The following is a 15,154-nucleotide window of genomic DNA, read 5'->3' as shown; positions in this document are numbered from 1 at the left end:
AACAACAACAAACTTTATTTATATAGCACATTTAAAAACCAGTGGTGTACCAAAGTGCTTAACATTCAAAAGGGTGAGATGAAATAACAGGGAGAATGAGGACTATGGTAAGGTACCAAAACGAGCTGGCAGGTTGAATGGCATTAAAACACACAAGGCAAAAGAATTGCATATAAAAGCATAAAAGAAAGCAAAACAAAATGTGAAGGATAAAACAGTCAAAATTAAAATGAATTTAAAATAATTAAGAATAAGCCAAGATAAGAAAAGCGTTAGGCTGACTATCAAGCAAGGACTAACTGGTAGAAAAGGCGAGGCTAAATAGGTGGGTTTTTAACCGCGATTTAAAGGAATGGATGGAATCAGACTCGCGTATAGCGATGGGGAGGTTATTCCATAAAACGGGTGCAGCCAAGGCAAACGCCAGGTCACCTCTAGTCTTCAACCGGGATCTCGGGAGTACCAAGAGTGACTGGGAAGATGATCTTAACGCCTAGTAGGGGTGTATGATCTAAGTAGCTCGGTAAGGTAGCTTGGTGCTATATTGTTGGCAATTCGGTAGGTAAGCAGCAAGATTTTGAATTGAATGCGGTACTTAACGGGAAGCCAATGCAGATCAGCAAGGACAGGGGTGATAGAAGCAGGCCGCTCGCTACTAGTAAGGAGACGAGCAGCTGCGTTCTGAACAATTTGAAGTCTATGGAGGAGAGTAGACTTAAGACCGAAGTAAAGTGAATTGCAATAATCCAACCTAGATGTCACAAAGGCATGGATAAGCTTTCCAAGATCACTATGTGGAATATAATGTCTGGCCTTGCTAATAAGACGCAATTGATGGAAACAAGATTTAACAACAGAAGACACTTGTTTATTGAACTTAAACGAGCTATCCAAAAATACACCCAGGTCACTAACAGTGTCTGTGAGGAAACTGTTAAAGGAACCGAGGGCGTCACAAAGTTGGCCACGGGGGACTCTACTGTCAAACACGATAATTTCCGTTTTCCTGTCGTTTAGAATAAGAGAGTTACCTGCGAGCCAATTTTTGACCTCACGCATGCACTCGAAGAAGCCATGGAGAGACATAGAGGGATCATCAGTTAGCTCGAAATATATCTGTGTATCGTCGGCATAACAGTGATGTGCGATGTTATACTTCTCAAAGATTGTGCCTAAGGGCAGCATATACAATGAGAAGAGCAGGGGGCCAAGGACAGATCCTTGAGGCACGCCGCAGGAGACAGGTGCAGCAGAGGAGAAATAAGGGCCAAAATTAATCGAGAAGGACCTATTAGAGAGGTATGACTTAAACCAATCTAAGGCGGCACCTCCAATGCCAACTACACTATGATACTCCTGTGTATGTACTCATATACATATACACATATGCATACATAGAGTATAACTACATGCGGTGACATAATCATTTGATTTAGATTCCAAACAGAATGATTCTTAACAATATATAGAGAGAAAGAAGGAAGTCGTAGGGGTAGTTAGAGTTGGCGCGGTCCAGTAAATCAAAGCTTTTGTTGTCTATGTAGAGCCATTGTTGACTCTCTAGATCAGCGGTCCCCAACCCCGGGCCTCAGACCGATACCGGTCCGTGAGTCGTTTGGTACCGGGCCGCGAGAGTTGAGGCTCAGGTGTGAAATGTATGGTTTTCAGGGTTTTGATCAGTTTTCAGCGTTATTTTGTTATTGTTTTTATCGTTAACTCGGTTTTCCTGGGTCTTTTCATGTGTGTTATGAATAAATCTTCTTTTTTTCGGTACCGGTACTAGTTTTATTTTGTTGTATTTATCCGCGACACCTTAAAGGCCGGTCCGTGAAAATATTGTCGGGCATAAACCGGTCCGTGGCGCAAAAAAGGTTGGGGACCGCTGCTCTAGATTGTTGTCTTCAGTATTTTTCTTGGACTGAAGTCTGCTACTTGCCTCCAGACGTTATTGGTGGAGGTCAGCCCAGAGCATGACCGCCATTAAACAGACAGCCCCAGAGATAGGGAGGGGGCATGTTTATATGTCAGTCAGCTGTCATCTGGAGTTGTATGAATTTACCGTTGTAAGCAGAAACTGACCACGCTTCCAACCTTCTGGAATTACCAGTCGCACAGACTGAGATATCCCAAAATACTTCTTGGGGCTAAAAATAAACACAAACAAAGGTGATGAAAATCAGCTCCTCATATCACCATGAACCTCCAGCAGACCTACTGATCTCTAATCTAGAACACGACCTATACCAGGTTACGTCTGCAGAATAAGTTACCATGGAGATGAGAACTGATGAGTTAAACTGGAATGTACTCTGCTTAATACAGAGCTCAGGTGTGTTTGCAGTTGACAAGAAGTCACTGAAGCATGATTTCAGTCCTGTCAGCCACACAGCATCGATTTGTAACCTTTATTTGATTTTAACAAGTTTTCTGCATCCTCCCGATCCACACACTGTCTCTCTCACACACACAGAATAAACTGAAACAGTCAGTGACAAGTGTAAGAAAATGAGTGATCACACGTCAGTGTGAATGAGTCGTCAGAGAGGGAGAACCATCTGGAGCCTCTGTGTGTGTGAGGACTAAGGGGGTGGATCCCTTTGAGGTCCAGGTGAGAAGCTGGTCCATGTTCTGTGGGCAGCGTTTCCCTGGGGTCCTCACAAAGGCCCAAAGACCAACATATGTGTGTCTATAAGTCCATATGTAATGTCATGTGATCTGCTTTGTGTGTGTGTGTGTGTGTGTGTGTGATAGAGAAAGAGAGAGAGAGAGGAGAGAAAGAGCATCTCCCACTGAGACAATCTGTCACCCATTTCCTGCTCCCCTGTGATTGGCCAGAAGAGCCGGCTGCTGGTCAATCACAGACCGTAATTAACAAACAGGGTGTGCGTGTGTGTTTACAGTGTAACGAGGCTGAGGATGAAAGGAAAGTTGCATAACTGTTCATTATAACAGCACAAACACATAGTTGTTTTGTTTGGCATCATTTTTAATCATCCAAATGAAAACAACATGTTGCTATGGAAACATCATGCACACAGAGAAAGGATGTGATTGTAAACTGATTATCGGATAGATTTTGTAAAGGGCATGAACCCCGTTACACCTCAGCGTCTCATGTGAAAGCTGTGACTCTGAACAGAAACATGATTAAACTGAGTTTCAGTATAAAAACCAGCTCGGATCAGAACACAGCCTGTAAATAAAGAGACTAATGTTAAACCTGCATTCTTTCAAATGTCCAGCAGGGGGCAACTCCTGTAGAGACTGATTGTATAGAGCACTGGTTCTCAAACTTTTCACAATGAGTACCACCTCATAAAATGTATGGCTTTGAAGTACCACCCTTATGACCGACATTAAAGTACAGTAGTATAGGCCTATTTAACACCACATACAGTTTACACAGACAATTTTATTTCTTATATGAATGTTATTTATTTTAACTGTCATAAACAGGATGTGACAAGTTCTAATAATAATAATAATAAAACATTCACACCAGGTGGGATATCCAATCTTTAAGTGATGACGTATGAACAAACTACTCTGCGTTTATTAAGCCTGTTGTGTTATTAACATGTTTTAATTCTTTGTATCTTGTTTTTTTTTTTAATCTGAAACAGTCAGTGATCACTGTCGGCTTCTCGGTTTTTATCATTACTGTTCATTTTACAGCTCAGTTTTTAAACCCTTACGATGTAACTACAGCCCAGCCCATGCAGCAGTATGTTAACGACTAACCTCGCATTGTGAATGGATTATCTCAGTTGTTCTCCTGACTTAAGTTTGGTCCATGTACAGCATCCTGCCATGCGATTGCATTTGTCCCTAACCCATCCAAACCTCAGTAACCCTACAAACGTCACTGCTGTTTAGTTTTCTGTCTTCATTTCATTTGAAATCCCTCAGTCATGGTATATTATTTAATTATTATTATATTATTATATTATTTAATATATTATTTAATGTTGGGTGGCTGTAGCTCAGGTGGTAGAGCAGGTCAGCCACTAATCAGAAGGTCGGTGGTTTGATTCTAAGCTGCCTCCTGGCTGCATGCCAAATATCCTTGGGCAAGATACTAACCCCATGTTTGCCTACTGGTGGTGGTCAGAGGGCCCGGTGGCGCCAGTGTCCGGCAGCCTCGCCTCTGTCAGTGCGCCCCAGGGCAGCTGTGGCTACAACGTAGCTTGCCATTGCCAGTGTGTGAATGTGTGCGTGAATGGGTGAATGACTGAATGTAGTGTAAAGCGCTTTGGGGTCCTTAGGGACTGAGTAAAGCGCTATACAAATGCAGGCCATTTACCATTTTAATGTTGAAAACATTTTAAAATTCCCACGTACCACTAGAGGGAGCCCACGTACCACCAGTGGTACGCATACCACAGTTTGAGAACCACTGGTACAGAGGTCTTAGAGAACATGAGCTCCTTCACCAGCTCCAGATAAAAACCTTCACCAACCAGGTGGGAATTATTTTTTTACAGGTCAAGACTATAGGATCCAAAGAGAGGTCATAGGTCAAAGACATGACCTCAGATATGCTGTGGTCGAGTGTCAGGGAGCTGTTTATGAGGAATTTTTACTAGTTGATGGATTGGCTGATAGATTTCATTTCATTACACATATTAGAATGTGATACTTTTGCTGGTGGATTATGGGAGGGTGGGGCCTTTGCTGGGTCACCTGACTGCGGGTGGGACGTCTTTGAAGCCCTTTCCTCCTTTGTTTCACTGATTAAGATAAACCTTTGTACCTTCATCTAGAGGAGCAGGAGAAATGTGAGCTCAGTGGGTGGGGCCTTTTCTCCATGACCTTTGAACCTGTTCTAGTTTCACTCTTTCAGACATTTTCATGATGGGGGGAGACTGAGCTCAGACTTTTATAATAAACATGAAAACATGAAACTGTTGAACTGCTTGGTTGTTTCTGGGGTCATAGCTCAGATCTGACAGGTTGTCCTTTCTCGCTCTACTTCCTGTTTCAGAGGAAGAGTAAAGTTCACTATCAGGTGGCTGTCATCATCAACTACCTGGGCCACTGCATCTCTCTGGGAGCGCTGCTGCTTGCCTTCACGCTTTTCATGAGGCTCAGGTAATGCACCTGTCTGTCTATCTGTGTGTACACCTGTCTGAAGACATGTCGCGCGCTTGCTGTGAGGACAGCTGGAGGGATCAGCATTGGTTCCTGGTTCAGGTTAAAGGATCAGTTATGAGCATCCTCACAAAGAAAGGAGCACAGGGCAGGCACCCTGGTGGACGGTGAGGGTAATGCAGGTGACTGTACCATGAAGAAGGTTAAACAAACCTATGTTATCCTTCCATCATCTGGACTCACCTTTACAATGGCGCTCACACAAAGCTAGTTATCAACTCACTAATCCTGCACATTCACATGGAGGGCATCTGACCAATCACAAAGGGGCATTTCATGGGTCACATGACTCTTCTTCCACAGAAAATAATCCCTGTGAGTGCAACCTGATGTTATGACATGGTGATAAAAAAATCTCTAAAGAACATCGAAGTATGCAAATAAAATGCAACACTGTAGTAAAAAGGGTGAGATACATGTCACAGAAAATTCTTAATCAATTTAGTGCACGCAAACATTCGAAACCCAGGTGATAGTATATCACTGAGCACGCTCAGTGCTGCTGTTTGTTTCCAAGGTGATGGCTGGATCCACTGAAACATTGTAGCTTCCTGTCCCACGGCCCGATGAAGGAGGCGTGGAAATCAGATCAAACTGAATGAATGTGATTGGTCGATCAGGTGTTCAGGTGTGTGTTCCGTGTTTCCAGCAGAGTGGCGAGACTCAGCAGCATGTCCGAATGAAGCAGAACACCACATGCACAGTTGGTGCTACATTCAGCAGGTTTAGTTTTAACGAGCTGCACGTATAAAATGTATTTCACCAGGAGAGCGTCTATGTCACACTAAAAACACGCTCTTAAAGGAAAACGTCAGTGAAAACGTAGCACTTCTAGCTTATTTTACCGTATTTTTCAGACTATAAGGCACACCTTTAAATTTCTCATAAATCGACAGTGCATCTTAAGTATGAATTCTGGTTGTGCTTACTGACCTCAAACCAATTTTATGAGGTACACGGCGCTCAAAAATCTGTCAAAAATGTTTCAGTACAACTTTGGTAAGGTACGAAGCCGCACCGCTTGATGGATTGTCGAAGCATTACGGCTACCGTAGTCAGGAGCCTTGCGGAGTAATCCGTACTGTGCTTCAACATAATATTAGTGTGTGTGTAAGGACCTGGCACACCTGGGACACCTAACTGTTAGGATGCTACATGCTTATGAAGCAGATTTCAGACTTAAGGCTATCAGTCACGTTTTGTTTCGCTTAATGCGCCCTATGTATGAAAATAGATCCGTTCATTGAAATTGCACCTTATAGTCTGAAAAATATGAGAACATTACCTGCTCTGGATACTTTGAGTTTTTATTGCTGTTTATTGCTGCTGTTCAAGGTTTGAGAGTAAAGCTAAATGTAACGACTGAATTCAGACCTCAGGTCAGCAGGTACAGTGCACTGGTCCTGTTTAAAGATCAGATATTAATTCTTAGAGAAAAATAAAATTGTTGTTGTCAGGAGAATTATTCTAAAACACTTCTTCAGTTGAGAATCAGAGAGGAGAAACACAGTTTTACTTGTATAGAAGGGCAGCACAGAGCAGGGCTCTGTGACACGCGCTCTGAGACTGCCCTGGTCTTTATTTATACATCAGTGGGTTTTTGTTCCTTACATTGGAATGTGGATGTTTAGGTGTGTGTGTGTGTGTGTGTGTGTGTGTGTGTGTGTGTACGGGTTCGTACTACCCTGGTGGGGACCAAAATCTGACATTTACTATACTGGTGGGGACTTTCTGCACAGTGGGGACCAAAATCCAGGTCCCCTCGGGGTTGAAAGCAATTTTCACACTCAAAATGTGGTTTTAGTGTCAGGGTTACAATTAGGTTATGGTTAGGTTTAGGGTAAGGGTTAGGGTTAGGCATTCATTTTTGATGGTTAGGGTTAGGGTAAGGGGCTAGGGAAAGCATTATGTCAATGGGATGTCCCCACGAGGATAGCAAACCAGACATGTGTGTGTGTGTGTGTGTGTGTGTGTGTGTGTGTGTCCATAAACGACTTCCCTAAACCTGCTGGTCTGGAAGTCCAGCAGTTCATCTAAACAAAATGCACTTAGCCTAAAACAGACATAGATACGTTTATCCTATCATAAAACAATAAGACAAGGTACGACCTCTCCCATGCTCCCAGGATGTGGGTTTGAATACCAGAGCACCCTGGAATGCACACAAAGCCTACTAAAGATCACACATCCTATCACTACACAATCAATTATACACCTCTAAGCATATATGGAAACTTACATCATTAAAAGATTATACTGACTACTAAGTACAATTTTCCATTGACAGTTGTAAATTTGTTTTCTGACAACAAACAAAAACCTAAGGAATAAAAATCAATATATTTATTATTTACTGATCATCAGGGAAGCACAAAGACAGTGCACTGTCTGAGGGGTTTTCCAGGAATGATGATGCTATTTTCTTGAGATCTGATTGGTCTGTAGGTGGCGATGTCATACCAATTGATCTGTAATCTGGCACCTAACCAGGTCTAGAGAAGGTTGGAGTCACAGCACATGTTACCATGGCAGTTTTTCCCAGTAAGTAATAAACTACCTACAGAAAGCCCAGGTTAACCCTAAAGTTATCTGGATAAGCCAAAACCCGGCTTAGTAATACAGACCTCTGAAGTTGTGATCCGCTAATTAATTACTAAGTAAAACAAGATCAGAATTCATCTGTGTGAACGACAATGTATAAATCCTGGCAATCCTCCTGGCACTTAAAAGCGTACACTGTGTTACTCTGTTTGTGTCGGGGGACCCGATCCTTGGGGTGGACTAATGTTTTGGAGCAGCGTATTTTGGGGTTTAAAAGCCACAGAAACCTGGTGTTTAGAAAAAAGCTCCTGACACATACGGGATCACTACAGGCTTTCAAGGTTCAAGGTTCAAGGTTCTTTATTTGTCACATGCATAGTTATACAAGTATAACACACAGTGAAATGTATCCTGGCTTTCACTTAGGCAGCGGTTGTCCTTCTCTCCTGGATCGGCTGGAGCTTTCTTTTGGCGCCTTCCCAGCTTTGACAAGAGTCCAGCTGGGATAACCACATTTACTCAGAGCCTTCTTGATGTGATGTTCTTCTGCTTCCCTGGCTGCTATGTCTGTGGGGATGTTGTTCACTCTGCGTTAGGGTTGGGCGATTTGTAAACCAAACATTGTCAGTCCAATAATTGACGATGTGGAGACTTTTTGATGGGTGGAGCAATGTAATCATGCATGGACTGATTTGCGTGTTTACAACACAGAAGAAGTCCAAACGTGGACGAACTAATTTCCCCCAAAAAATTAGGGCTGTCAGCGTTAATGCGGTGTTAATGCAGTCATCACGATTAACGCTATTAAAATTTGTAACGCTCGCAACCCATCTGAAGCTCAGAATGAACAAACTTTGGACAAACTGCCCGGAATGTGTTGACAGAGACATTTCAGGGATTTTTGGCTCAGTCCCGTCCTGATGGGTTAGTTGTTAATCGTGTTTGTCGTGATGATGGCGCGTTAACACTGACAGCACTAAAAGAATATAAAGTCACTTATTTGGGATGAAAGAGGTAAACCTAAGGATGTAACCAAGGCGGTGTGCCGCTTGTGCAGACGTATAGTGCGAGCAAAGCACTCAAACACGGCTAACTTGCATGAGCATGTACGTGTCCACCATCCGGCTGAGTATGCTAGGCTATCAGCAGCTGCTGCAGCTTGATCAACAAGCGTTTGGGCGCGCTCCGAGGAGGGGGCATTTGCTCGCAGATGAAAGCGAGTGCTGTTAAAACAGTAAAGTATGTAAAGTCAAATTATAAAATACGTTATAAAATACAAGTAAATAACAATTGCACAACAGAATGTCATTGTGTTCATTACCAACACACTTAGTTTTGACAAAGCACGCTGCTTAGGTAAAGGATCTCAGTACTTGTTTATCACTGAGCAATTTGTTAATATGTGTTTCGAGCCAAATAAATGACAGGGAGAGAGAGAGAGAGTGACGTTAGAACACGTCGTACTAAAGCAACCTCCCGAAAGTGAGGGGGGTCAATCTACACTGGGTTGGTCAGATCACTGTTGGATTATGGGTGTGTAGCATATAACTCGGCAGCAGCCACAACTCTGGTAAAGTTAGACCATATTCAGTATCAGGCACTACGAATTTGCACGGGTGCATTTAAAACAACTCCAACAGCAGCTTTACAGGTGGAGATGGGAGAGATGCCATTAGGACTGAGAAGGGAGCAGCTCACACTTAATTATTGGGCTAATTTACAGGGCCACGGGCAGGATCACCCAACGCATGAAGTACTTAAACCTTGCTGGGAGAAAGAAAAGAGGGAAACGAAGAGTTTTGGATGGACTGTGGGGAGACATGCAACAGAATTTAATCTGGATCAGTTGAACATTAGTCACAGAGTGCCATTACCAGCAGTGCCTCCATGGCTACTTCCTGATGCTGTAGTAGACTTAACATTGTTGAACAAGAAGAATGAGGATAAGACATTTACTTTGAACTCTCATGCGGTACAGGCTTACATTGACCAATATTATAGTTATGTTCAAATATATACAGGCGCCTCAAAGAACTCAACCGGTCAAACCGGTGTTGCAGTTGTGGTCCCAGAGTTTTCGGTGGAAATGGGTAACAGGATTAGTGATGGGCTTTCTGTATACACTGGGGAAATGATTGCAATATTATTAGCTGTTCAGTGGGTGGAAGACCTGAGGCCATTACATGCTGTCATTTGTTCAGATTCAAGTTCATCATTGGTCAGTCTACAGCATAGTCACTCAGACAGTAGAGCAGATGTTTTGGCGGAAATTCAGCAGACACTTTTCCAGATACACATGATGGGACTTGCAGTCGTGTTTTTATGGGTTTCAGCGCACTGTGGAGTATGGGCAAATGAAAAGGCAGATAGAGTTGCAAAGGAGGCCGTAAGGCATGGGGTGGTTGACATGGCTGTTAGTTTTGGCCAAGCAGAGATAAGGAGTATGGTAAGGCAAGATATGAGAGCAAGATGGCAAAAGCAGTGGGAGGAGGAAAGGAAGGGACGATGGTTGTATAAGATTCAAAGGAGGGTGGGAGGAATGAGAAACGCAGGACGGACTAGGAGGGAGGATGTGATCATATCCAGACTGAGATTTGGACATACTGGCTTGAATAATACATTATTCTTGATAGGGAAACATAGTACCGGAAAATGTGATTACTGTGGGGTAGGGGAAACTGTAGAACATGTCATGTTGCAGTGTCAGAGGTATCAGGTTGAGAGGAGGCAATTGATTCAAAATCTCAGTAACCTAAAAATCAAACTGGATCTTGTTGACTTGTTGCAAAAGGAATCGGGAAGTAAAAGTTATCAGGCCTTATTTCAGTTTTTAAAAGAAGGGAACCTGTTTGGCAGACAGATTGCGCGACCGGCGGGCCTTGAACTTTCTAAGGGAAAAAACACTTTCTCACGGACGGTGACAGCGAAACGGATAACAGCTAACGGTCCCTGCTGGTCTTTGAAGCTCTGGATTCTGGGACTGTTGGAAAAGGTAAAACATTTTCATTAAAACCTTTTTACTGTTTTGTTTTTGTTACTCGTCATTGTAGCTTGCTGTTAATGTTGTGCTAACAATAACAGTTAGCTATGTTAGATATGTTAGCCGTTGACGTTAACGTAATTTAGTATCGGTATACAGAACTGTTTTCCTAACAAAACCACTGTTATAATTAAATGAAGGTGCTCCCAACTAATTTGAACCTTTGGCTTTTAAAATATGTGGTCCTATTGCGTGCTGCGTACATAACGTAATGTCAGCTAGACTGATTAAAATTTATAATATTGTTAAAGTCACTAAAATGGCACCTGAAGCCTGTTGTGATGTGAGCTCTGTGTCTGCTCTAGAAACTCAGAAATTCAGTAGAGCTGAGCCGTACATTAAATACTCACATCAGCCTGTACTTTGAATTCTGTAAGAGCTGTATAAAACACAGCAATGCATAAGTGTTTTGAATGAATAGAAATGTGACACATTAGAAGGTGTGTCTTTGACTGTTACTGTACAACTTATTTTCGGACTAGTTGACAAGTTATGCTCCGGTCATTTGATGTTACCAGGATGGATGTCCTTTTGTAATATAGCTAAATTTTCTTTGTACGTTTCATTTATCCACCATCGTACATTAAGCCAAGAAGAGGTCATTATACTAACAAGAGGTATCAACGCTGGGCCAAAGTTCAGCACGTGGTTAAAGTTTGTAATCCAGCCAGGGTGTAAATATCACTCAGCAGCCAGTCGCAGAGATGAAGCAGGTAGCATCAAAACATAAATCTACTCTACCTGGCTTAAATCACAAGACCACCTCTGACCGAAAAGCTGTAGATTTTTCTTGTTTGCACAAATTAATTCATATTCACACTAATTCTTTTCACAGCTCCAACAAAATGAGGACGAGGAGGGAGAAAAACAATTCCACTGAATTACAATTGGATGGAAGTCGAGGACAAGGAGAAGGAAGCTTAGGATGAGGAGGAAGAAAAGCAGCAGGAGCATCTTTGGGGATCTCTATGATGTCATTGAGGTTTGTTTCATTAATTTGTCCTCTCACAAAGAAAGATGACTTGTTTTAGTTCACCTATTTCCTGTATTAAATAGTGATGTGCAAAACGTTGTGGAAAACCACGGAGCAGGCACGTATAGTGCATCTGCATGTAAATGAACATCAAATCTCTTAGACTAAAATCTGTATTATACTTTTAGTCTTAAAAACATATGTTGTATATTTATCACCCTTATGATAAAACCCATGTCAGCCATTGGTTTATGGACTTTGTATTTTGAAGCCTCAACATTTGCTTTATTGCTATTGCTATGTGGGTTTTTGTGAGCCTTTTGGGACCATATTAGGACGAGGGATCAGAATCTGGAGTCGTGCACACTACTGTTTCATTTAGCGTGTATCTATAAGATTTGTACAGCAGATCCAAGTTGTGCCTTGAAAACAGGAACTTTGTCTGCATAGAGGAGAACTTTAACAGCAGGCTTGTACAAAGTGAGGCTTTGTGCTCACATTTGCTGCAAACACTCGTTTTACCCTGTTTTGATGCAGAATTCAGTTGAAATTAAGGCAAGAACTGGACTCGTTTTTTATAATGTGTTCTTGTGAATTAATTGTGTATCGCATACATTTGATTTGACTTTCTGTGAGACAACAGTCGTCCGCTGGCCAAAAAAGTTTTCCAAATACCTCCACGTGATCGAGCCTGGATTTAGAAAAGAATAGGAAAAAAATCTGCACCTCCTGCTTTACATTCAATTTGTGTTTGTGTGTTCAGAGGCAGCGGCGAGAGGGGAGACCTCGGCTCATCCAGCTGGAGAGCCTGACCAGGAGGAGTCGAACATTAACTCGGGTCTTCCAGGGCACCCTGCAGATTCGGCTGCTGGCAACAGCGAGGGAGTGCGGCTCCCGGGGGTGGGATGACGTGAACGCCAAACAGGAGTCCATCACAGGTCGACTGCAGGTATGCGAGTCAGACCTTTTGAGGAGGGTTTCACTTTTCTCTCTTCTTTATAATTGACCCTTGTTTTCTCTCTATCAGCTCCTTGTCTCAGAGTGGGAGGGATTTGAAGCATAAAGGGAGGAGCTTGTCGTTTTGTTGACCAGCTGACAGGAAACACGTGTGAAAAACTGAAACAACTGCAGGTGTGGGGTTGTTTTGATATGACATATATTTGATATGATACATACGTCAGAGACATTATCCTAAACTGGACTAACAAAGGACAATGAGTCCAACATGAAACTTACTTTACATAAGGTAAGGCTGAAGTTCATTGATAATTTTAATCAGAAACTTGTTGTTGAAATATTTTTACTGAACATGCAAACATCTGCTGATGAAAATGTGTTGATTTATTGGTCTGTTGTGAAACTATTGCTATTTCTAATGTGTTTTTATCACTTTCTGATGTTTTATTAATTAAACAATACATGTATTCATTGTTGTGTTATCTATAGATATAGTATTCATATATATATTTATTTATAGTATAGTAAAAATGTTTAATTATTACTATTTAGACTAATATGTGACATGTATTAGTAGGGATGTTGTGCTGAGGGTTAAAATGCCTTTTTGTCTTTTGGTATATTATGAAATGGCAATAAACCATTAATATATGTCTATGCTGTGCTCATATTTATTTTACCCTACTCAAATTCAATTTATGATACATTTTATTTTGAAAGACTTAAAATGGTTCTTTAAAGAACCATTTTTAAAAAGGTTCATTGAAAAACCATTAAAGGTTCTTCAATGAACCATAGTTTGAAAGGTTCTTTGTGGCACCAAAAAAGGTTCTTCTATGGCATCAGTCTAAAGAACCACTTTTGGTTCCAGTTGGCACCTTTATTTTTCTGAGTGTATGCTGCTACTCTCTTTTATTCATTTGCACAATACTATGCCACTTTTAGAATCACCTGCACTGATAAGCTATTTATTTTCCAGGATATAGTTATATTGTTACTTTGTTACAGTTATTTGATATTATATTTGCACCATCCTACTGTACTAGTACTGTATACTAGTATTATATATATATTGTATATCTTATTCCTCCGTTCCTCTGTCTCTCTTGCTGCATTGAGCATGTCTATGACATAAGAATTTCCCTCGGGATAAATAAAGTTCTTCTTATCTTATGATGAGAGTCAAACCTTAAATACTGATCCGTATGCGAAGGTTTACAGTACACATCAGCTTTTAGATGTCCCCCATTACTGATGGAAATCTCACCGTCTAAGAAGGCTAACCTGCCAGTTTTCACATCCTCCCTGGTGAATTTGATGTGTCCGTCCACCGAGTTAATGTAATCCATGAATTATGGTACGTCCTGAGATTTGATTTTCACCCAGGTGTCATCCACATACCTGAACCAATGACTTGTTCCAGAGTAGTATAGCATAGCCCTCTTTTCCACTTCTTCCATGTACAAGTTGGCCACTCTTGATAGTCCAGGGTCTATCGAGCAGTTTCAGTAGAATGAGCTTGTGAAATGAATGGACCCCACGCAGCCTCAGGTGACAGTTCTGTCATGTTTTATTTGCACAACATGTCCTTTCTTTTTCCTTAGGTTGGGAAGTTAGCTTAGCTCTCCACTCCACACTCAGCTCCTCTCTCGAGCCACAGCGTCACTGAAATAATCTGATTACTGAGTGGCAGCAGCTGTCCTGCCAGCCACCCTGGCACTGCCCCTCCACTGCATCAGAGCCAGATACCACAGTCCTGCCACAGAGCTCTGCAAAAGCCAGACTGAAAGATAGAGGCACATTAAAAGACAGTTAGAAATGACTGGTTTCTTCCACCTGTGTTTGGTGTGCAGCACACCTGCACCGTCGCGTGTGCTCCCAGCGTCATGTAGCTTTGACATGATTCGGGTCCTCGAGGACGGGGACGGTGACAGTCTGAAGAGTTTTTCAACATTAGAAATGACACCCTCAGGATGTGATGGATGTTCAGACCCTTATCTTCAGCCTGACCTATTAAACTGGACCATTTCAGCCATTTTCCTCTTCAGCCTCTGATTGGCGGGCTCAGTTAACCTGATGGTCTTTCAGACTTCAGTTTGAACCCCGTGTGGCGAACCTGAACAATGAGCTGAAGCTTGCTGTTCTCGGCCATCGCCCTTCCTCCACTGTGTCTACACTTCACGTTGGTGCTTCAGGTCCTTCTTTGTCTTCTCTTCTTCATCACCCAGGTTGGTTTTGTTTTCACGGGTCCAGCTGTTCCAGAGCTTGCTGCCTGGCCTATTTTACAACTTTGTCAAGTCTGATTTTTCTGTTCCTGAGCCTGATTGACGCTTTGAAGCTTCTGGATTTTCTCTGTGATTCTTCGCTTGGTGAACAGCTGGAAAAAAAAGGCATCTTCCTCCTGGAGAGTCTCCCTCACTTGACTGAATGTTGTCCTTGACGAACTGCTCAGCGTTCTCACTGATATGCTTGTTTCTTCAGCCCAATGACGA

The 15,154-nt window shown here is 42.2% G+C and overlaps 1 protein-coding gene across 1 annotated transcript in view; it reads left to right on the top strand.

The window, feature by feature from the left end:
• The window catches only part of crhr1 (corticotropin releasing hormone receptor 1), a 50,357-nt gene that overhangs the window by 31,232 nt on the left and 3,971 nt on the right, over positions 1 to 15,154 (top strand). Inside the window, exon 6 of the mRNA XM_031738702.2 lies at positions 4,985 to 5,091. Coding sequence (XP_031594562.1) covers positions 4,985 to 5,091 — 107 coding nt within the window. The remainder of the gene's footprint in view (positions 1 to 4,984; positions 5,092 to 15,154) is intronic.

The sequence above is a fragment of the Oreochromis aureus genome, linkage group 4 (assembly GCF_013358895.1).
Source record: "Oreochromis aureus strain Israel breed Guangdong linkage group 4, ZZ_aureus, whole genome shotgun sequence".
In the NCBI taxonomy this organism is placed as follows: Eukaryota; Metazoa; Chordata; class Actinopteri; order Cichliformes; family Cichlidae; genus Oreochromis; species Oreochromis aureus.
The sequence above is the reverse complement of the archived record's forward strand: the minus strand, read 5'-3'. Positions and strand labels throughout refer to the sequence as shown.